Source organism: Bactrocera tryoni, chromosome 5 (assembly GCF_016617805.1).
Source record: "Bactrocera tryoni isolate S06 chromosome 5, CSIRO_BtryS06_freeze2, whole genome shotgun sequence".
NCBI lineage: Eukaryota > Metazoa > Arthropoda > Insecta > Diptera > Tephritidae > Bactrocera > Bactrocera tryoni.
The window spans coordinates 19,293,738-19,315,640 of NC_052503.1; the positions used below are offsets into that span (position 1 = coordinate 19,293,738).

Consider the following 21,903-nt stretch of genomic DNA (forward strand, 5'->3'; position numbering starts at 1 on the left):
AAATCAAGTAAAAAAGTCTTATTTATTTATAGTATTCTTGCAGGACGCTTAAAATTATATATATTACACATTTCTTTACACCCATACAAACTAAATAATATACTTAGACGTATGCTTAAGGTGCAACTGTACAGAAATGTTGATTTGCTTATGTATTATTCTATATGTATATACCTGTATATATACATATATTATATTTTTTAACCCAACTTCTTTTTACACAAGCTAAAATTATTTATATATATAATCTTTATTTTTTTACGTTCAACAAATTTCGATGCTTTCATATAACTCTAACCTATTGTCATAAGCTCACTTATAATAGTTGAGCACTCTCACATTTGTTATACAAAGTTAAGTAATTAAGTTAATCCGTTATAAGTAACATTTTTCTGAGTTATGAGTTAATCTTTGCCTTAAGAGTCTGAGGCAAGTATTATGCAATTTTTAGAAAAACAAAGAATAATAATATAGAATAATTGGCATATAGTAAATACAAAATACTATCGCGGCTAAGGACCGAGCTGTGGTGAATACTTACATTCAAAACTCTTTGGTTACACAGCTTTTCTACAATAATGTTATACATATTTATATTATCAGTTATTTTATGATATGAATTTTATATTATACATATAAAAGTGGATTTTTGTAACAATGTGGAAAATTTATTATACATCCTTCCTTCTTTGCTTAATGTATAAGGACTTTCGAGTTGAGAATTAATTACACTATATGGCAATGCGGACTTTTGTCTGAGCATTTGACCAAACTGATATTTTCGAGAGATTGAGCCAAATCGAAATATTTCACTTCGAATTTCGAAATTTAGCAAAATTCACAGTCGAAAAATTTACTTCGACTTTCGATATTGAGGTGGAAATATTTTAGTTCGAATTTCGAAACAAAGCAAAGTTCATAGTCGAAATATTTTACTTCGAATTTTGATATTGAGATCAAAGTGGAAATCTTTCTCTTCAAATTTCGAAATTAAGCAAAATTCAGAGTCGAAAATTTTGACTTCGTATTTCGAAATTGAGTGAAGGTAAAATCTAAATATTCGGTTTAGAGTTTCGAAATTGAACAAAGAACATAATCGAAATATTTAACTTCGAATATCGAAACAAAGCAAAGGTCAAAATCGAAATATTTAATAGCGAATTTCGAAATCGAGAAAAGGTCTAAGTTGGAAATTTGACTTCGAAATTGAGTGAAGGTGAAGTTTAAATATTCGACTTCGAAATTGAGTGAAGGTTAAGTCTAAATATGTTACTTCGAATTTCGAATTTGAACAAAGAACATAATCGAATATCGAAACTCAGCAAAGGTCAAAATCGAAATATTTAATTGCGAATTTCGAAATCGATCTAATTTGGAAATTTGACTTCGAAATTTAGTGAAGGTTAAGTCTAAATAAATATTATACTTCGAATTTCGAAATTTAGTGAAGGTTAAGTCTAAATATTCGACTTCGTATTTCAAAATTGAGTGAAGGTTAAGCTTAAATATTCGACCTCAAATTTCGAATTTGAACAAAGAACATAATCGAAATACTTGACTTCGAATTTAAGCAATGGTCAAAGGCAGATTTTATTAAAAAAAATCTAGCATATAAGCTTTACCGAAAAATGTTATGCAGTATTGAAATAAGAGGAAAACGTGGATGATGTCCATATTCGAGCTTTTTTAGTAACTTACATACTACAAATAATAATGCTGTATTCAATTTCGAACTTCGAAGTCAAAGATTTCGATTTTAGCGTTTACTTCGAAAAACGGAGAAATTACTGTTTTACTGACTCCATCTGTAACAAAAAAAGATTTGGTTTGGTCCCATACCCAGCCGAGTGTTGTACAGTGTAAAGCATAGTGACTACATTTTACAGCTCAGTTTCTGTTTCATTAACTTTTATCTCCACGTTGTACTTATTGTTCACTTTGTTTCGTTGTTGTAGCGACTGTTGTTACTTCTTTGGTTGTTGCTGTTGCTGTAGCTTCTGTTGTAGCGGTGTTAGCAGCTTTAGAAATTTTAATTTTAGGAATTACAGTTCTATGCATATCATCCATGCAGTTGGGACTAAGCTCATGATAGAGCTTACGTTCACGCGCCGAGGATAAAAGGCTACGCCAAGCGGGCACTGCCTAGAATATTGTGTAAAAATTGTTGGTAGAAGGTTAATATTTAGCTTAAAAGAATATTTTTTGAGAAATTTTATAATTTTAGGTTAAAACTAGCGAAATCATCAGAGAGATAGCAGGGAATCTCAACATTTCTTACACTATATAGTACTATATACTATAGTAGAAAGTTTGGTCTACTCAGCCGGTGGTAGTCGAGATCCATACAGAATTGAGCTATACGGGTCTACTCAAGGGCATATACTATTGGAAAAGCAGATGTTGGTGACACAGACAACGCAATTTGCTTATCCCACTTCTGAATTAATAGATTATAGATTACTTAACACTAATTCTTATTTACCTCCAAGTTTTTAAAGTTTCCACACAATATAAGGCACTTCTTTGGACGTGTCAACGCCACATTCAAACGCTGATAATTGGCCAAAAACCCTATACCAGTGGTACGCGCATTCGATATAATAATAACATCGCGCTCCATACCCTGGTATGAGTCAATGGTGTTCACCATCACATTCGCATAACCAGCCGTACTGAAATCCGTAAAATATATATCTTTTCAATTATATTGCAATTAATAGATTGTGAAACGCTCACCGTATAGCTTTTTCTAAGGCAACTCGCTGTTGTGCATATGGCGTTATCACACCATATGTATTGTACTTCATGGGTATGTAACCATCCAGCGTCTTCACCAGACGTGCCACAAACTGTGCTTCCAGCTCGTTAGCGATTTGACCACGATGACAGTTATCATTCTGCGTATAAGTGAGATTAAGCACTGAAAATGGTTTCAAAGGCGTTTTAAATTGATGCGTTTTGGCATCATCGATCAACTCATTTTTGTAGAAATACGAATTGGGCCATTTGCAGATTTCCGGATGCATGCGATACTGTGTTTGTAAGCTAAAAATAATATCCGTGCTCTCTATGCTGCTGACATTTTTGCCTTTGTCGGCATTTGCGACAGTTTTGAGTGTGACCGATTCTATGCAACGCTGGATACGTGTGAAAAGTGACGTGCCCAGACCGAAATCGGATGCTTTCTGTAACGTAATGAAATATAAGCATTTATATTGGGCGACAAGAGGATATGTAGTGTGATGATCATACCTTTGAGAGCACCGTAGCTGGCAGTTGTTGCGTATCGCCGACAAGCACCAAGGTATTGATGCCAAACTTCAGCGGCATTAGGGTCCACGGTTCCGTACATTGCGTCGCCTCGTCAATAATGCAGGCATCAAAATAATTTACGTATCTGTGAATTTGTGGTATAATATTGTATAAATAAGTAACAGGTAAGGTAAGTCTAAGTTCGGGTGCAACTGGGCATTTCATGTCCTTGCAACTTGCAAAAATCAAACTCCGAGATAGTCCGTCAGCGTAATATTGACCCGATTTTATCTATTTTTACCAGTAACCCATACTATTAACTGTCACAAACTAAAAAAAAGTTCCCTGGGTTTCTTGATGGTACCTCACACACAATCACCAATCATATGGAGTAAAGTCAGCTGGATGTTCGAAAATCCTGATATTAGGTATATGGGGGCTAGGTAAAGTTCTAGCCCAATTTTATCCGATTTAGACACAAAATATAGTCCGATTTCACTCATTTTTGCACTGAGACATAAGAATATGAGAATAATATCACGCATCAAATCAGTCGAAATCGGTAGGTCGGTTCCCGAAATATGTGATTTTACCTAAAAGTTCGCGGTACCACGCCTTCTTTCGTCCAATTTTACCTAGGTTTCCATAAATCCTTTTCGTGCCATTTCGGATGTAAAATCTCTCTCTGCCGTGTTTAGTTATTGATTTATCGCACTTTTAGTAGTTTTTAACAATACCGTTATAAGAGTGGAGGGGATTACCTTCCGATTTCAACCATTTTTACAGTGTCGGTAGACCCCTACCCTTACGAGATTTATCAAGGAGATATGTACATTAAATCTATTAAAAGGCGGTGCCACGCCCACTCTTATGCTATAGTAGCCTGATAACAGCGGTTCTGATAAGTAAGTAGCTTCTTGGGAAGATAAGAACGATATCTCAAAAACTGAGAGACTAATTCGCGTATGTACAGACAGACAGCGGACAAGGCTAAATCGGCTCAGCTCATAACACCGATCATATATGTATGTATATAAATATTTAAAAGTATCTTCGGCGTCTGTTTCTGAGTGTTACAAAATTCGTGGCAAACCGAAAATACCCGCTTCAGGGTGCACATATACTCAGAAAGATAAACGTACTTGGACAATTTCACACAGCTGGACAGCGTCGTGCACACCACATTCGCATGCTTCAAATGCCAATTGTACAAGCTATTCTCATCCTCGGGCCGCAAAACGCCATTCACAATATTGCGCATTAATTGTATTTGTCGCTGCTTCTCCAGTAAGACCTCCTCCTGCACGGTGTTTTTCACGTTATTCATCTTCATGTGTTCTATGTCGGCTTCGATTTGTAAAATTTCATTGCGCAAATATTCTTTTATGTCGACTTTATGATCAATTTGCAGATTTTTGCAGGTTGATTTCAGTTTCCGTATTTGATTGCGTTCAATAATCTTTGGTAAAGTAGCATGTCGTACTTTGGGACTGATGCGCTCCAACAAACCGAAACGTATTAATCGGAACATTTTATCCGGTGACTTCGTTTGACTCATATCGAAGAGCTTCTCGGCGATAACATCAACAGCGGCATTGCTCTGCGCACAAACCAACACTTTTTGGTCGAGTATGCGCACCTCATTGCCGTACAGCAATTGATGCACCAAATTCGCAATGACACAGGACTTACCAGTGCCAGGCGGCCCTTGTATTAGGGTTATATTCGGTGTCGGTTCGATGGCATGCCGATAGGTGCGTAGTAAAACATGCTTTTGGCGATTGTTTAGTTCGTCACAACCGTTATATTGTATGTTGCATTTCGGATATGGTTTTATTTTGCACAATTCCATTGGATCCAGTATTTGCTTTAGCAGTGGCGATTGCTCCAATTGATAGACGGCGTTAAACGCACCAAATTCGACACGCACAATATCGACCATCGGCCGCACTGTAATTGGATTTTTCAGATTGGCACGTAAGTCCTCTAAATCTGCTAACTCTTTTGCCAGCACTTCATATGCAATGGTGACATTGCTGAAACCTGAGGAATAGAAAAAACAGGACTTTTATTTATTTATGTAGATCTTATTGGTATAAAGTATATCTCTGTAAAAAAATATATGTATATGTTCGAACGGAATCTAAAATTAAGGAATCCCGCAAGTTGTAGGATTTTAGGAAGTCTGCTACATCCAGAAGAAAACATCTACGTGAGGATCTGAGTCAATTTAGCCGTGCCCCTTATTGTTGTCGTTGTAGCGGCAAAAAAACATGCCTGAAGTAATTTTGAGCCAAGTTGACAGTCCTTAGAAGGATAAAAATCCGGGTCTGTACCAGTTATATACACTCGACTGCCCAGGGAACGGTCGTGTTCTTCTGTACCTATGACCGTTGTTGGTGTTGTAGCGGAAAATTCTGCCGAGTTGACAGTCCTGGGTCGAATAAAAAACCAGGTCCGTTCCGGTTACGTACCCGACTGTCCACGGAACGGTATATATGTGAACTAGTAACTTACTTTTTGAGATTTCGAACGGAAATTATGCAAACGCTCCTTTTTCCTCAAGAAACTGCTCATTTGTGGGAACTATATCCGACCACTATAGCATATAGCTGTATAGAAAACTTTTTTATTTGACAGGATATCTTCAAGAAATTTTGCATTAAATAATTTCCCAGGTAACCGTACAATCTGCGAAAACATACATAGCTGCCATACAAACTGATCGATTTAGGACTTATGCCATAAGAAATGCACCTGTTAAGGGTTGTTATTGTTGTTATTATAGCGGGTACCTAGGATGGTAAGGATTAGCTAAGTTGTTGTCGACATCATCCAACGGAATGCCAAAGAAACGTGTTGTATCGACGGGGTCGGACCAAACGGAGAGGAGTGTGAGATGAGTGGGGTTGGTGGGGCATCCAAAGGGGTGCCAGTGTCATGCGGAGACTCATTGCACGCAGGACATATACTGGATATCTCGGGATCTATTCTGGAGTAGGAGTTTAAACTGCTACAGTAGCCAAACCGAAGCTGCGCAAGGGTCACACTCGTTTCTCGCGGCAACTCGGACTCTTCGTCTGACCTGTGAAGCTTATTATAGCTTTGTGGCAGCCGAAGTTAACATTTCTTTTTATTTTAATGCAATTTTGTACAAACATCTTCAGAGACACTAGAACTCATTACCAACAAAATATTTCAATTTCAACCGAAATTATTAGTTTTGTAAATATATAAAAATTACAGTTATTTTATTTGCACATACCCACACGCTTAGACGACATGTACGCGAACGTCTTAAATTTGCCCCATTCCAAAACGACAAGTTCGCATTTTGTGTTCGAATTATTTACGCCAGTACAACGACCCAATATGATATAACGATCCAAATATGGAGTGACTTGATCGGCGGCAAGAGTAAACGGCTTGGCTTTGCAACGAGTATTATCACGTTCCAGCATGCTGATAAATTCCAATTTCATTAACGGTATAATTATGCTGGAATATATAAAATTGCATTAATAGTATTATTATAAATTGAGATTATGAAAAATATAAAAGACAGACATAACATAAAATATGTCAATTTTGCTAACGTAATGGCAACTCTTTTTTAGTTATTAACGGTGATTTTATTGTTGGACAAAAATATATTTTGACGTTCAATTAATGAAAAAATGCCAAAATGCAACATCAAAAGTTTGTATTTTCAAAATAAAAAATTACCTTTTATAATGATTGAATGAGTTAAATTGATTTGGCATTGGCAACAAAATATCACTGGCAGCATCCACTTGAGCATTACGATTGATCAGCCACTCATTGCTCCAACCTAATATTTGCGATATTATTTGTGCGGTTTTATCGATCATAGCGTACGTTTGGCGCACCATTTGCGCACGATCCGCACAAGTTGGACTTGGCAGTATATCTTTGCAATCCACACGCTTATTCGCGCCACTCACACGTTCAATATAGTGGACAATTGGCGTTTCATTAAAGCGTACATGCTTCTTTGGACGCTCCGCGTTGGCATTACGATGCACCACATCTATGAGGCACGAGCGATGATTTGTGATTTTTTGCAACAGTTGTTGATTCAGGCGAGATTCGGTATAATTTTTTTGCATAGAGGCAAATGTAATTTTATTACTTTTACGCACGGCCGCATTAAGCGGTTTTGGTTCGGCTGTTGTGGTCGCATTTCTATTCTCATCCAGCGAAGATGAACGCGACACGGACTTAGCACTACCGGTACTCGATAAACGACGACGAATGATTTGATCGACTTTTTTCATTTCCTGCGCAAATGCGTCTACAATTGTTGTGTGATTTGCTTTGGGAATTGCCGCTGTTGCAGCCGTGGAAGCTGGTGTGGGCTCTGTGGCAGTTGTTGTTGTTGCATCGCTGGAGGGTCGCTTTGTTTTTGGTATTCTATAAGTGTTGGTAAATTTCTTAGGTGCACTAATGTCCTCTGCAAGCAGCGCACCACGATTGGTTGCGGTGATTTTCACCTTGGCCTTCTTCTTCTCCACACCTTCGAGGTCAGTCGCGGAATGTTTTCGTTTCAGCAAGGGTTCCTTTGACGGATCTGCTAATTGCTTATCGGCAAGTTCTTTTAATTTTTCCTTGCGTGATTCTTTTATTTTACGTTTTTTCTCACTCTCTCTACGCCGCTCATCGCTTGGCTTCTCAAGCCACTTTCTCTTCAATTCATCTCTATATCGCTCATCTCGGAATTGTCCTTTGATCTCACGCATTTTTTTGTGCATCTCCTTTGGCATTGTGGGTCGTATTTCTGCGGAGACGCCTCTATGCTTACCCTTGTGTAAGGGCAAACAAGGTGCATCGATTACTGATGGCGGGTGGTGCAAGCGTTTAACTGGCTTAACCAAGCCTCTTTTATCATGCCTTTCCTTCTCTTTGTCATCACTGCTCGAAACTCGTTCATTGCGCTGCGCACTTTTACTACTGGTAGCCGCCTCGGCATCTAAAATATTAGTAAATAAAAAACAAGAAAAAAATGTTAGCTTCGTTTCCAACGAAAACTATAATACCCTTCCTAGGAACATTTTAGATCACATTAGAGGGCGTAAAAATTGTTTCCTGATTTTGATGGGTCAGTTTGTAAGGCTCTTCGCTTTACGTTGATCATTTATATATATATACATTTTTATGGTCTCCGAAGGTTGCTTCTGGGTGTTATAAACTTCGTTAGATGGCTGATATTCTTACCTGTTGGCGCTTCAGTTGATTCACTACTTGATTTTCTTTCCAACTGCGTTTTCTTCAGATGTTCTTTTACAATGTGTTTCTTTTGTTGTTGTAACAATTGTTTGCTGCTTCCGGCTTTATAATTTGTAACTTCGGAGTGCAACAGGCCCCGTCCAAGCTTTGACGACTGGACGTCGTTTTTAATTTCACCATTTTTTTTAGCCAGCGTAGCAACTACGTCATCTACAAGTTCCTCATTGAAAAAGTCAAGGTCATCGCTTTCGAACATTAGTCCATGTTCTTCTTCCTTTTTAACATTATCATCGGAGTCGTCTGCCTTATCATGTTGAAAATCAAAAACCTGAGAAAATTAACAACACCAACATTAACACACACACATTCTGAATTGCCCAAAGATAAACTACAGCCTATACCGAAAGCCCACCTGTGACATATTCATTTTTTGTGACAGCAACTTCGTACTCCAATCGGAAACTTTGTGTTCGAACTCTTCATCATAATACTCATCATCGTCGTCTATCGTAATCCATACGTCATTTTCTATTTCGTTACTTTTGGCTTTAGCTTTGGTTGAAATCATTTTGGAATCGGGCGAATTGGCGTCAACAGGCTCTTTCTTTATTTGTATATTTGCAAAATCATCTTGGCAATTATCTTTGTGAACATCATATGCTGGTTCGTCTTCAACAGCCAATTCTTCCTCACTATGATCACACATCATTTCAGATTTGATATCGTTTATTAGAATTTGTGAGAACAGCATATCATCATCCATATCGACAAAAGCGGCCAATTCTTCAGCAGTATTTACGGAATCTTCCTTTGCCTTTTCCACGTTTTGATCATCGGTATTTGCACTCCTTTGTTCATCCACTGAATTTTTGGAGCTGTTTAGTGAATTGTCAAACAAATTTGGACTCTTTCGACTTGTTTTACATGTGCTATCATCAGCATGTTCTTCTTTTTCAATATTATCTTTACTATTCGTGGTGTTTTTAGTTGTATGTGCTTCTTTTGCATCGGCCGGCACTAGCTCACCGAAGCACTCCACGTTTTGTGCAATATGGCCTTCGTCGTCCTCATTATCACTTAGTAAGTCGATAGTGTCACCATTGCAAAGTGGTTTATCCAGCGCTTTATCATCGTTAAGCTTCTTATATACCAATGGGTTCATGGCTTTTACACTCTGTAGTATGACCTCATCAGTGCCGCCAAATATATCCACCACATTTTCGTAACAAGAATTTACAAATTCTCGCTTTATATCAGGTAATATTGGCTCATGTATGACAACTTTTTCGTTCATTGATTGAGTGGACGATGCATTATATTTCTTATCTGTCATTGTACCAGAAGCTGAAGTTGTCGGTTTATTTGAAGTGCTGGTTTTCAAAGGCACCGGATCTGGTTTATTAAAAATATTTTCGTCACCGGTTTCTTTAGTTTTGTCTTTGCTACTTGCACTCTCTTCAGTTGTTTTCTTCTCCTCCTTGTTAGGAAGAACTTTGTCCTCCTCGTCGTCACTCAAAACAATTACATCACCGTAATAAAGCATCGGTACTTTTGACAACAGCGTCGAAGTTTTTAAATTGTCATTGGGTTTTCTAATGTTTGTTAAAGAAACCTCCGTTTTAACACTAGGTAACAATGATGAAGATGATATTTCCGTTACGGAAGTTGACACGGAGGGGCACTTAGGTTCATCTTTTTTAACTTCTTGTACGATATTTGAATTTTCTTTTGTAGATTCTCCATCTACAACTATGACTTGAGTTGCTTCAATTCCTATCGGTTCTCTGAAAATAGTTGTTACTTTAGGCATTGGCGCATATATGAGTTTATATATTGGATGTTTGAGGCTCGGTTCTGTATCATCCGTTACGCCTATTCCAATACAGTCGTTTGCATTTAGCTCGATCTCGCTATTATGTACTTTATTGCCATTCACAAAGGTTCCATTTATAGAGCCCTAAACAAATATATATTAATTACATTTTTATTGTTTGATCCTTATTACAATAACTCAACTCACCAAATCCTTTAGTACGATTTTCTCATCAATATGCACAGTAATTTCCGCGTGTTTTCGTGACACATAATGAGAATCTAGAATGCATAGAGCCGATCCCGGTGTTCGTCCAACTGCAGTGACGCCAATATAAAGTCTTATACGATCGCCTATCACCTTACGCTCCAAAAACCAGGAGGATAGCACACGATTGCTTCGATCCGCCATAGTATCCTATCTCCTTACAGCCGTTGCCGTTACGTATTGTCAATAGATATTGTTTCCGCAGCTATTTTTGTCATTAGGGGTTCTTGTTTATTAAATAAAACGCTATTTTATTATTTACAAATATTTCCTCCATAAACTTTTAATTGAAATATGATAATAAAACTCCATGGTGAAATCACAATCCTTCATACAAATAAAAGACAAATTCAACACAGCCTCTTCCTCTTATTCAAGAAATGTTCACAATGATAACACAGGGGATGGAAATATATGTATGTCAATTTTATTGAATTTTATAGTATATTTAAAATTATACTAAAAAAAATTAAAAAAAAATTTTACTCCCGATAACCGCTAACTTATTCGAAAATAAAACTCATATACCTCTTGATAAAGAAATTAAGAACCATTGATTGTAGTGTTGGTTTCAACAGTGGAACTGATCTTTATGGTACGCCGTTAATTGTCAGTGAAAAAGTTTGAGTGATGAATGAATATTAACATTTTTTAAATGTACAGTGATTGTGAAATAAAGTACTATATTCAGCTTTGTCTATACAAATTCAATTAAAAATGAAATAAAATACGTGTATCTGGTTCTATTAAAATAAGTGTTTTCATATAAAGTAAGAATTGCAACAGTAGCAGCTAAAATTTCAATAGCAAATTATCGGCGGCAGTATTTTAATAAGTAAAAGAATGGAGCGCCAATTTCAAGGTCAGTGCATTTTTAGTGGGATAGCGTTCCAGGGAAGTATTTAAAAAGTAAAAAAAACTTTTGTTGAAATATTCGGAATTACTTGGTCAACAAGAAACGGAAGTATCAAACTTGTTTTCTTATAAAGTATACCGGATACGCAGTTTTCGATTCAGCCCCAAATTTTGTATATATTTTAATTATTTAAATTTAATTAAGATACGCACACTAAATTATCAATGATGGATTATCAATTATTCGATTTTAATAATTTATTTATAATCAATTTCCGCTCAATTTTTTTATAATTTTTTCATATGTATATTTGCATTATTATTTAAAAAGTTTACGATAAAATGTAGAAAAGCTTATTCAATTGTAATACAATATGATAAGATGAGATTCTCCAAAAGGATAAGGATTCACTTAAATAGTAAATAGCCACATATATAAATGTAATAATGAAGATATTTCGCAATATACATAGATATCACTCTAAAGCTGCTTTTTAAATATATTCGCAATATCCTTTAACATAATTCATAAGTAAATTAGACTGATTGTTTAAAATTACCAGTCATTTTAATTTAATTAAACGCTTACAATTTAAAATATTGGCCGATATTTAAAAAGTTTTAGTACATTTAATTAATTAGTATTATTATATATGTAAATGTAAAGTTACTGCTTTACGTTTTCAATTCATTATGGGTAAATTTCCATTTTTTCCTTTACGACATCGAAAAGAATATAAATGCAAATGAACATTTATGGTGTTACACGCAGTCAGTGCTTATTTTGTTGCGGCTGCCTCGGCTTCCTCCTGACTTTTGGTCTTTACAAACATTTCGGAAGGCCCAACCTGCTGTATAGCTATTATGCGCTCCTTCTTCTCTACTTCTTGCGGTGGTGGTGGTGATGGTACACGCACAGTCAACGCACCGTCCGAAGATAATGTCGATACAATGCTCTCCTCATCATAACCCTTGGGTAGTACATAGCGACGTGTAAACTGACGCGAAATATGACCATGTTCATCTTCACGTTCTTCGTGTTTGCCCTCAATCACTAATGAATCATCAACGATTTTCACGGTTAGATCCTCCGGTTTGAACAGACCAACATCCAGGTGCACTTCGAAACCATTCTTTCCATAACGATTAACTACATTACCTTCGGTGCTGTGCTTAGCAGCCACTAGGTGATGAGCATGCGGCCCCAAACGTGCAATTAAACCCAAAGTACCTAAATCCAATGGATGATGTTGGCGTTCATGCAAGCGTCGATAAATATGATTTGGATACAAATCGTGATTATAGTATGGAGCTGAGTCCAAACTCAAGACAAATGGTGGTATATTCCGAATTGGCATTTTTCACAAATTTTTATTTATATGTACCCCGTTTAGTTTTCTACTATTTTTCAGTAAAATAAAGCGTAATGGTAATACACCCAACACACTTTGAATTTTCACGATAATTACTTGTAAAATGCATACAGCATGGGCTTTTATACTTGCGCAGGAATTGTTTGGTGAGCGAACTCTCAGACGATAGGCAAGAGCGAGTATGGACAAATAACTATATGAGCATTTCATGCACCAGTTTTCTACAAAATTCTCGCAACTACGTTGTATAAATAATATTACTGAGTAATTCAGCGCCTTTGAGGTGTAAAAAGGAGGACAGGTGCGTAAGTCCCCTAGCATCTAGAGGACTATTTTAAAAAGCTACTCATTCGAATCTATTTCGCGCTCAATTGTTTCTACTCCCTCCTTTTTCGCTTGCATATACATATGTACATATGTGTTCAGCTACTTTTGGGCAAATATGTACATACCTAATTTATGGAAACAATTTAATTAAAAATGTTTTCCTTTAGCATGCGTGTATGCTATCTTTATTTATGCTTTCAATCGCATAAACAAAATTTGGCTTATTGTCGCTTAATTATTTTTATGAACTTCGTCTTACAACAAATGTGGTTAAATAAATATAATTACGCATAGTACATATCTATTATTTATACAGACAGATAATCCAAAACGTGTCATATCTTCCATAGTCCATAGTCTTCCACATAACACTACACCTTTTGAATTTTGTACCATTACGAAAAAAGCCTGCAAGCAATGCAAGGAAGTACGGCGAGTAGTGATGAACAGGGAAGTTTATAACAGCCAGAAGGAGGCTGATACTATAAAATATACATATGTACATACATATGTATGTATTTAAATGATCAAAGTGACAAGCTGAGTCCGCCTGTGCGTCTGCCGATGTATATAGTCCCTCAATTTTGGAGATATTTGAAATTTTGTGCACGTCTTCTAACCAAATAGCAAGTAATTTGTTAATCTAATAGAAAACCCCAGCCAAACGTGGTTAGATACAGCCCTCGGCCGGATAAAATCCGGGTCAATTACTGTACTCTAGAACCGGCTGTCATGGGAATCGCAACTTATTTGTCGGAACCGTCGATATAGAACCACTGTAGCATTTTGCTGGCATTGACAAGATATTCTCATGAATTATTTTCTAAAGTAACGGGACATTCTCCAAATATATCTTCAAGGTTTCACCAATATAGCATATAAATAGAAGCCATACAAACATCAAAAATAAGTTCTTATAATCAAGCGGAGATCCTATTCAACACTCTTTTTTCCAACCACAGAAAACAACAAAAAATATTTATATTTCTATATTCTAAAAGTATTTATTTTTAGTAAATGAATGCTCTCCATACTAATTTTAATAAAATTATTACGAACATATATTATTAAACAGCAAAAACTTATAATACTACATGGATAATTAAAAGAAATATGAATGAGAATGTACTGCATTTTTGCCAGCACGCTATTCTAATTTGTTTGTTTCTGCACAAAAGTAGTATTTATCGAAAATACATCGTATTACTAATTATTAAAGCGTTTCTACTACATATGGAATGAATCAATTGTGTATGAAGTCTCTTTGCAATCACTGTCTGTCTACAGCCATTTACTTTTGCTCGGCGTCTCCGTTGGCATCGCCAATCTTCTCCTCCGTATTGTGTTTGACATTCAAATGAGCCGGACCGGTTTGTTGAATTTGTACAACACGCTCATTGGATTTTTCTTCTTGTGGCTTCGGAGCGCTAACTGTGAGGACACCGTCTGATGAAAGCGTTGAAATGACTCTATCGGCATCGTAGTCCTTCGGTAGCGCATATCGCCGTACGAAGTGTCGTGAAATGTAACCATGTTCATCCTCACGTTCTTCATGTTTGCCCTCGATAATAATGCTATTATCAACTACTTTTACAGTCAGCTCGCTGGGCTTGAACTGAGCCACATCCATGCACACTTGTAGGCCATCTTTACCTACTGGAGACAAACGGCCTTCGCCCTGCTGCGCCCGTCGACTGAGAGCTCGTTCGCCCAAGCGATTTACCAAACCCAAGGGCAGGGAATAGCCAACAAGATTGTTAGCAGCTGGCTCATGTCGATGATGGTGATGGCGATGAATATGATGTGGATGCAAGCCTAATCCGAAGTCGTTACCGTAGTACAGCGGATTGTAGCTCTCGCGATCCAACTCATCAATTAAGTTCAATAGAATGGGCAAACTTGACATTTTTGATTATTTTTAAGTCAAAATAGCTTAATATTAGTTTTAATTTTAAGATAACTTTTGCGCAAATCTGCTATGTATAAACACTTTCTTTGCTCGCTTGCGAAAGACTGATGAGGATTCCACGCTCGCTTTCCTTTTATACGCTTGAAATTTGTGTATGCTTGAAATTACTCGTAAATTCTCGAAAAATTAAAATCCAATAAGCAAAGATAATAGAGAACAATGTAATTTTTTTTTCTCTTTTGAAAGAGGGTTGAATTTGATGTTAAGTGCAAAGAGAACTTAAGAGTAAATTGTATATGTGAGAGCACATAAGTACATATATGCGAGAGCTTTCATAAGCAAATAACAATTATTTATAATTAGTATTCCACTCATTTATTCTGATTGGAACATGATGAATAATAAATTACAATATTGTTCAATTTATATTGAAAATTATTTCAGGTGCATAAATTTGTCCAAAACTCTCCTCCATGTACTTACATTTATACACTATAATGACCGGTTCACACACAACTTTCCTTGCTTTGCTTACTTCACAACAAAGCATCTCTTCATCAAAACCTTTCTTTTTATTTCACTTCACATTTGGAAAAATCTTAACTTTCATTGTAAATAAATCCGATGAAAAATTGCTTACCAACCAAACCACCAAAGGCAAATGAAGTTACCGATTTTGGTGCAAACGGACCAAAACGGCAGCGCTGTTGCAGAGTGGACACTGAAAGCCGAGCCGAGCGCAAAACTGACGAATGCGAGAAATAAGCAGCGAGAAAGTGGAAGCTGACCGAAGCTGAACGTGTAGTTGTTCAATGCAAGAAAACAGTACTGAAGTGTTTTTCAGCGCTGACTCGCGTTGAAATTGCGCGTATTATTCAGTTGATTTTAATGCAATTCGTGACTATATGTACATATGTATGTAATATTGAGCACAAATATGGATATTAATTTATTGATAAGTGAAGTTTTTGCTCGCCCTGCTCTATGGGATCGAAAAAATAAAAATTATCACAATAGACAACTGGTTGAACATCTATGGAAATCAGTTGCAAGAGAAATGAATTTAAAGAGTAAGTATTAATTAAATTTATTCTAGGCATTTTATCTACATTCACTGTATGACATTCAATATTTTTTTTTTTTCTTTATTCTTATTTTTCAGAGGAAGAGGTAAAGAAAAAATGGAAGTATATTCGCGATCAATTTCGAGCTGAATTACGTAAAATATCTGTTCCGATATCTGCAGATAGTGCTAATATGGAATCAGATTTTAATTCGAAGTGGCCTTACTTTAAACAACTATTATTTTTGAAAGACCAAATGAAGCACCGGGAGCTAAGCGGAAACTTAAAGAAAATAAGTACTATTCCGGATGAAAGTGGTAACGAAGATCCACTAGAAGTAAATGATGATATAAGTAGCTGGAATATATCTCCAGTCGAAGACACGGACGATACCTGCGATAAATTTGAACTTAATATTCCGCCTCCAACGAAAAAGAAATTTTTAAGCCACACAAAGAATACTTCGCACCAATTGGAAATTGAAAAACGTAAATTACGCTTAATTGAAAAGAAACACTCAGAAAAAAAAGAACGAGATGAAGATCAGGCCTTTTTCGAGTCTCTTCTGCCGCATGTTCGTAAACTGGAACCCGAATCTAAATTGTTATGTCGAATGGATATTCAGAATACTGTATATAATCACGTATACCAAAAATATAAAAAACATCCAATAGTTGGCACATACACCCAAACACCAATTTCAAACGATAATTTACAATAAGCAGTTGTAACTTCACCCATCAGAACTCTTCAGGCCCAAATGTGTTTACTTTGGATTTGACGTGGACTCAACAGTTTCAGCCAAACTCTATTACTTAAATTGAATATGTGTAAACGTATTATACTTTTGTCTACTTCAACAACTTTTAATTACCAGTAAATCATTTGTGTTTGAGTGCAAGTGCCTGTACAATGTGAAGTAAAGTAATAATTTTAATAAAATTTATATTTCTCACTTTATAGTTACTATAAGTCTTTCACTTGGCGTTATTGGTATTCTTGTAAAATTACTCCAACCTTATTTTGGTTACAGCATTAATCGCATGTTTCGATGGTCACATGAATATATTCAAAAAACATTGCGGATAATCCACCAAATCATTCCGATTTTTTTATTTATGGCATGCTTTTTAAACTCTTTTTCTTAAAAAAATATTTAGCACAAAGCTGGATTCGAAATATACTTTATCTGAGGAATCTTCATACAAGATTCAAGAATATCAGATATACATAAGTACTTACGATCCTCAAGACCCGGTGCAAATATCTGACCGTGAAAGTTAAGGAAAACACGAAATGTTTCTTTTTTGTAACAAAAGAGTGGTATTTATTTATTTATTTCCTTCAGTACAAACTATATTAAGAATAGAAAAAACTAATTAAGTAATACTCCGAATGTAGCAACTAAACTCTAGACCCGCTCGAGGAAAGGTGTATGCGTGTATGTTTTAAGGAATGCGTTGTTGAAGATTTAATTGAAGTGGCAAATGTTCAATTCTTCTTCTCTTCCTTGCCATTCTCCTTAACGTTCAAGTGTGCAGGACCAGTTTGTTGTATTTGTACATGACGTTCATTGGACTTGTCTTCCAATTGCGGCTTTGGCGCCATAACAGTCAGTACACCATCTGATGAAAGTGATGACATCACTTTATTGGGATCATATCCTTTGGGCAGCGAGTAGCGACGAAGAAAATGACGAGATATGTAACCATGGTCATCCTCACGTTCTTCATGTTTGCCCTCCACAACGATGCTATTGTCTACAACACGTACATTCAATTCACTGGGTTTGAAATGGGCGACATCCATCGACACCTGGAAACCATCTTTGCCCACCAGAGGCGAAATTGCCCTTTCTGGTTTACCCAAGGCTAATTGCCGGCTCATGGGCCAATGGTAGGTTTGATGATAGTATGGAGAAATGGCCGTGGTGAGACGGTCCATGTCGTTAATTAAACCCAATATTGCTGGAATTGTAGCCATTTTCTTGTCTCTAGTTTTGAAAATTTTCCAAAAATTAATTCGATTCTAAAACTTTTCACCGAAACAGGCAAGTTTTGTTTATAGCAAATACTGTTTGTTACGCTTCTGTTGAATGTTTGTATACAACTGTTGTTCGTACACTGGCAATTTGCCGGTATTTATACTTTTTGCGGCGCCATCGAAAATTCAGCTATGTTGGCTGTGGTCATGGTTGATAAGTAGCGTAAATGGGGGCCATCGACCGTGGAAGCAGTATAGAAAGTTCCGGTAAATTCTGCGCAGCCCAATAGATTCTAGAAAAGCAAGAGTGATCACTCACAGATTGCGCTAAATAAAGAGAACATGTGGTGTAGCGCGTCAGAGTTCTCTCTCTTATTTGGAATTTTCTACAAGCCTTTGGACAATTTCTATCCTGAGTATGCTCATTGTATGCCGATATAATTTTTTAACGCTGCTTGAGTAAATAGGCAGGTGAAATAATTTAAGATGCAAAAAATGGGTAACATTTTGTTAATTTAGTTGAATAACTTGTTAACAGAAATTCTTATTAAAAAAATACATACATATTGAACCAGAGAACATTCATGTTCTTTGATTGAACCATGAGAAGATTACCGCAAGTACTAGCGACAGTGGGAGAAAGCATCAGAAGAGAGTTGAGAATAGCGTAAATTACAGAGAATACAAACAAATATTTATTGAGTCAGTTATTGGGAGTAAAAATTGATATTTTAGCTGGAGAGGTGGCTCTTATTATTTTAACATATTTATGTACATATGTGTGGCGAGTGTTCGTAAGAATGAAATATTTAGAAAATTATGATAAAGGGTATGCAAAATTTTTAAGGATTTTTTTAGCATTTCGTTGCATTATATATTTTCCTTTTATGTACTTATATGTATCTACAAATGAAAATTTTAACCAAATTTAGTATATATTTTCTTCTAGTCCCCAAGAATTGTTTGTGGTTATGGTCCTTATCAAGCAAGCTATAAGACATACATACATATTCAACAAATAAGATAAAAATGATTTGGTATGAAAAAAAGAAGAAAAAACTCATAAAAAGAGAGTACAGAAAGCAGCGAGAAATTCCCTGGTTTTCAAAATTTCCTCGTTGAAACTGAATTTCAAATTTATCAGCTGTTTTTTTCATTACATTACTAACTTTCGAGTTTTGTATTTGAAAAAGGAATGTTATGAAATGTCTTATGCTGAAGACTATTAAATTACCTTATTGTTTTGAAAATATAGTAATTGATGTAGAATATTGTTAAGATGTCAAGCCACTTGTGCAGCAGTTTCGTGATAGATTTAACTTGGGTCTAAATTTTGTTCTAAAATTTGAGTGCTGAATCCTATTCTATTGCCCCAATTATTTCCTAAGTTGCTATACTTTTTAATTGACCTGGTTTACCATGAAGATTGTGTCGGAAAAGTCGGATACATGCTTATGTTTATATTATATATGTATATTTAGTTATATCCTCGCGAAATAATTCCTCAGTTTTTAAGATATCGATCTGAAGTTTTTCACACAGCCTATTCTTCCCAAGAACCTAGCCATTTGTGGGAGTCGCTGATATCGAACTATCTACTATAACATATTGTTGTTTTCCTTGTATGGAAAGCTTTTTGTTATTTTGTAAGATGTCTTAACGAATCAATAACCATACATTTCTCAACATTTTTTTTAGATCAAGGCACTATACTTATGTTCATACATATGTGTGTATGTAGATATATGTATGTATACTGCTACATTTGTACATAAGTATGTACATATACTTATGTATGATATACATATGTACATATGTACATAGCTGTAGCTTATCCATGGCTGCCATGCAAACTAACCGATCATAATCAAAATCAAGTTCTTTTATTTTTGATAAAATTAATTACATACATACATATGTATAACAAGTGTGCATTAAATTTCATCACAAATGTGCTTTCCATAGTACACATAATAAAATATATGTAAACGAAATAACAATATTTTCACAACAATTCATTCTCTAGCATCATACTACTCGCTAACAGAGATGTTGCTCTCCTAGCAACACCCAGAATGTTTTATACTCTCTCTTACTCTTAAAAACAATTATTTTTGCCACTACTTCCCGACTTTTCGCGAATTTTCTTTTGCATTGGGCGCACACTTTATTTGTGTGTATTATTGTTTACACAAATTCTAGTAAAACCGAGAATGAACATGAGATAGTATTCCAAAGAGCGCCAGGTAGTGCGCAATCGCGAGAGTAATGTACGAGAACTGATAACAGCGGCACACTGTCAGAAAAGTATAAAAGCCAACGGTTCTTTAGTGCAACTCCAGTGAAAAGTTGAAAAATCAAATTTGAAGTCAAAAGTGATTTCGAAAAAGCAAATAAAATATTTTTCTGTAATTTAACAGTCGAAGTGAAAATCTAAAATTTGTAGTGAAAATGCGTCCACTTCCACAATTATGGCGTATGGCTGAGGAAATGCAGCGTTTGGCTTTTCCACGCCGATCACCATTTTCGGCATTTTACGATGACTTCTTCAACGCACCGTTCACCTATTCACCATGGAGTCGTTTAAGTCGTCTACAACAGGACTTACAAAACCAGGTTGAACCAAAGTTGGGCAAAGAAGGCTATCAAGTGTCGTTGGATGTCGCACAATTCAAACCGAACGAATTAACCGTTAAAGTGGTAGACAACAATGTGGTCGTAGAGGGAAAATATGAGGGGCGTGAGGACGAACACGGTTTCATTTCGAAACATTTCGTGCGCAGTTTCAGTCTGCCCCGCGGTTTCAAAGCCGATCAGGCCGTTTCAACACTTTCATCGGATGGCATACTGACGGTTAATGTACCAAAACCTGCTGGTTTGGAAGATAACGCGGCAGAACGTGTGATTCCTATTCAACAGACCGGTCCAGCACATTTGAATGTAAAGGAGAATCCACCAGTGGAGAATAAGAGTGCTGAGGAGAAGGATAAAAAGTGAATGAGATTTTTGTTTTAAGTGTTTCGAACGAAATTCAAGCAAATATACATATATAGAAGTAGCGTTATAGACTGTTATTAGTTATTTACGAATAAAAAAGAAGACTGCGAATCATAAATTTTATCTTTTTTTTGTAAAATCGTAACATTTATGAAACGCCATCGTTTTGAAAACTAGAATAGTATTGCTACAAAGGGTGGCAGTCAATTTTTCGCGGATCCGATTTCCAAGATTCTGGACAACCGGGTATACACATACTTATGTGGGTATGTACTTACTTCGAAGCCTGTTTCGGTTATGGTAAGGATAATTAACGAGAGGTCGTCAGGACTAACTTTAGCAAGGAAATTTCGGGAGTTATTATAAAAAGCTGGTTTCTTTTAATATAACTAATTTGAGATATATTTTAGATTTCAATCCTAATGAAATTATATGAATACCATAAGCTTGGCATAATTTAATTCGAAATTATGGACGAAATTCCATTGATATGTCGTTTCCTTTACTCCAAAATGACTTTTGAACCACCCTGTATTCTAGTAGCTCTAATACAGTCTCATCAAATATGATTCAGACCGACAAAAAAAATCTACTTTCTTTATTAACATCTTCAATACATGCAATTCCTGAGCCAATTTTCAACATTTTGGAGTGCCATTGATTAGATTTTTGAGAGTTTCCACGTCATATTCATAAACGTATGTAACTATGTCTCGTCACCACTAATGATGCGTTTGATAAATGTAAAGTCCTCAGCTACGTTGTCGAACATCTCTTCTTCGACCTATATTCAAAATAGTTTTGCCAGAAGATTCA

At 36.0% G+C, this 21,903-nt stretch overlaps 6 protein-coding genes across 6 annotated transcripts; 2 read left to right on the forward strand and 4 right to left on the reverse strand.

Annotated features, from left to right (window-relative positions):
* Nucleotides 1-557: 557 nt before the first annotated feature.
* Nucleotides 558-10,842, reverse strand: LOC120777216. Its single transcript, XM_040108393.1, has 10 exons — nucleotides 10,520-10,842; nucleotides 8,912-10,456; nucleotides 8,488-8,827; nucleotides 6,979-8,242; nucleotides 6,518-6,750; nucleotides 4,395-5,295; nucleotides 3,253-3,397; nucleotides 2,737-3,185; nucleotides 2,483-2,672; nucleotides 558-2,142 (listed from the first exon to the last, which is right to left on the reverse strand). The coding sequence occupies exons 1-10, from the start codon at nucleotides 10,721-10,723 to the stop codon at nucleotides 1,927-1,929; spliced, it is 5,487 nt and encodes a 1,828-aa protein (XP_039964327.1). The 5' UTR covers nucleotides 10,724-10,842; the 3' UTR covers nucleotides 558-1,926.
* Nucleotides 10,843-11,759: 917 nt separating this feature from the next.
* Nucleotides 11,760-12,910, reverse strand: LOC120777220 (heat shock protein 67B3). The gene has a single exon (XM_040108399.1). The coding sequence runs from the start codon at nucleotides 12,790-12,792 to the stop codon at nucleotides 12,214-12,216; it is 579 nt and encodes a 192-aa protein (XP_039964333.1). The 5' UTR covers nucleotides 12,793-12,910; the 3' UTR covers nucleotides 11,760-12,213.
* Nucleotides 12,911-14,168: 1,258 nt separating this feature from the next.
* LOC120776385 (heat shock protein 23-like) lies at nucleotides 14,169-15,130 on the reverse strand. Its single transcript, XM_040106996.1, has one exon. The coding sequence runs from the start codon at nucleotides 15,038-15,040 to the stop codon at nucleotides 14,426-14,428; it is 615 nt and encodes a 204-aa protein (XP_039962930.1). The 5' UTR covers nucleotides 15,041-15,130; the 3' UTR covers nucleotides 14,169-14,425.
* Nucleotides 15,131-15,848: 718 nt separating this feature from the next.
* On the forward strand, nucleotides 15,849-17,069 carry LOC120776384. Its single transcript, XM_040106995.1, has 2 exons — nucleotides 15,849-16,113; nucleotides 16,206-17,069. Exons 1-2 carry the CDS (start codon nucleotides 15,957-15,959, stop codon nucleotides 16,826-16,828), a joined length of 780 nt encoding a protein of 259 aa, XP_039962929.1. The 5' UTR covers nucleotides 15,849-15,956; the 3' UTR covers nucleotides 16,829-17,069.
* Nucleotides 17,070-17,410: 341 nt separating this feature from the next.
* LOC120776389 (heat shock protein 23-like) lies at nucleotides 17,411-18,203 on the reverse strand. Its single transcript, XM_040106999.1, has one exon. The coding sequence runs from the start codon at nucleotides 18,088-18,090 to the stop codon at nucleotides 17,599-17,601; it is 492 nt and encodes a 163-aa protein (XP_039962933.1). The 5' UTR covers nucleotides 18,091-18,203; the 3' UTR covers nucleotides 17,411-17,598.
* A 2,255-nt stretch (nucleotides 18,204-20,458) lies between these two features.
* Nucleotides 20,459-21,205, forward strand: LOC120776388 (heat shock protein 23-like). The gene has a single exon (XM_040106998.1). The coding sequence runs from the start codon at nucleotides 20,542-20,544 to the stop codon at nucleotides 21,085-21,087; it is 546 nt and encodes a 181-aa protein (XP_039962932.1). The 5' UTR covers nucleotides 20,459-20,541; the 3' UTR covers nucleotides 21,088-21,205.
* Nucleotides 21,206-21,903: the final 698 nt, after the last annotated feature.

What these genes read in the sequence shown, in the direction of transcription:
- LOC120777216 (XM_040108393.1), bottom strand. Translation starts at nt 10,723, where the DNA reads ATGGCGGATCGAAGCAATCGTGTGCTATCCTCCTGGTTTTTGGAGCGT. An exon ending in AAATCGTACTAAAGGATTTG is followed by an intron (nt 10,457 to 10,519) that starts GTGAGTTGAGTT and finishes ATATTTGTTTAG; the next exon opens with GGCTCTATAAATGGAACCTT. An exon ending in AAAAAATGAATATGTCACAG is followed by an intron (nt 8,828 to 8,911) that starts GTGGGCTTTCGG and finishes TAATTTTCTCAG; the next exon opens with GTTTTTGATTTTCAACATGA.
- LOC120777220 (XM_040108399.1), bottom strand. Translation starts at nt 12,792, where the DNA reads ATGCCAATTCGGAATATACCACCATTTGTCTTGAGTTTGGACTCAGCT.
- LOC120776385 (XM_040106996.1), bottom strand. Translation starts at nt 15,040, where the DNA reads ATGTCAAGTTTGCCCATTCTATTGAACTTAATTGATGAGTTGGATCGC.
- LOC120776384 (XM_040106995.1), top strand. Translation starts at nt 15,957, where the DNA reads ATGTATGTAATATTGAGCACAAATATGGATATTAATTTATTGATAAGT. An exon ending in AAGAGAAATGAATTTAAAGA is followed by an intron (nt 16,114 to 16,205) that starts GTAAGTATTAAT and finishes CTTATTTTTCAG; the next exon opens with AGGAAGAGGTAAAGAAAAAA.
- LOC120776389 (XM_040106999.1), bottom strand. Translation starts at nt 18,090, where the DNA reads ATGGCTACAATTCCAGCAATATTGGGTTTAATTAACGACATGGACCGT.
- LOC120776388 (XM_040106998.1), top strand. Translation starts at nt 20,542, where the DNA reads ATGCGTCCACTTCCACAATTATGGCGTATGGCTGAGGAAATGCAGCGT.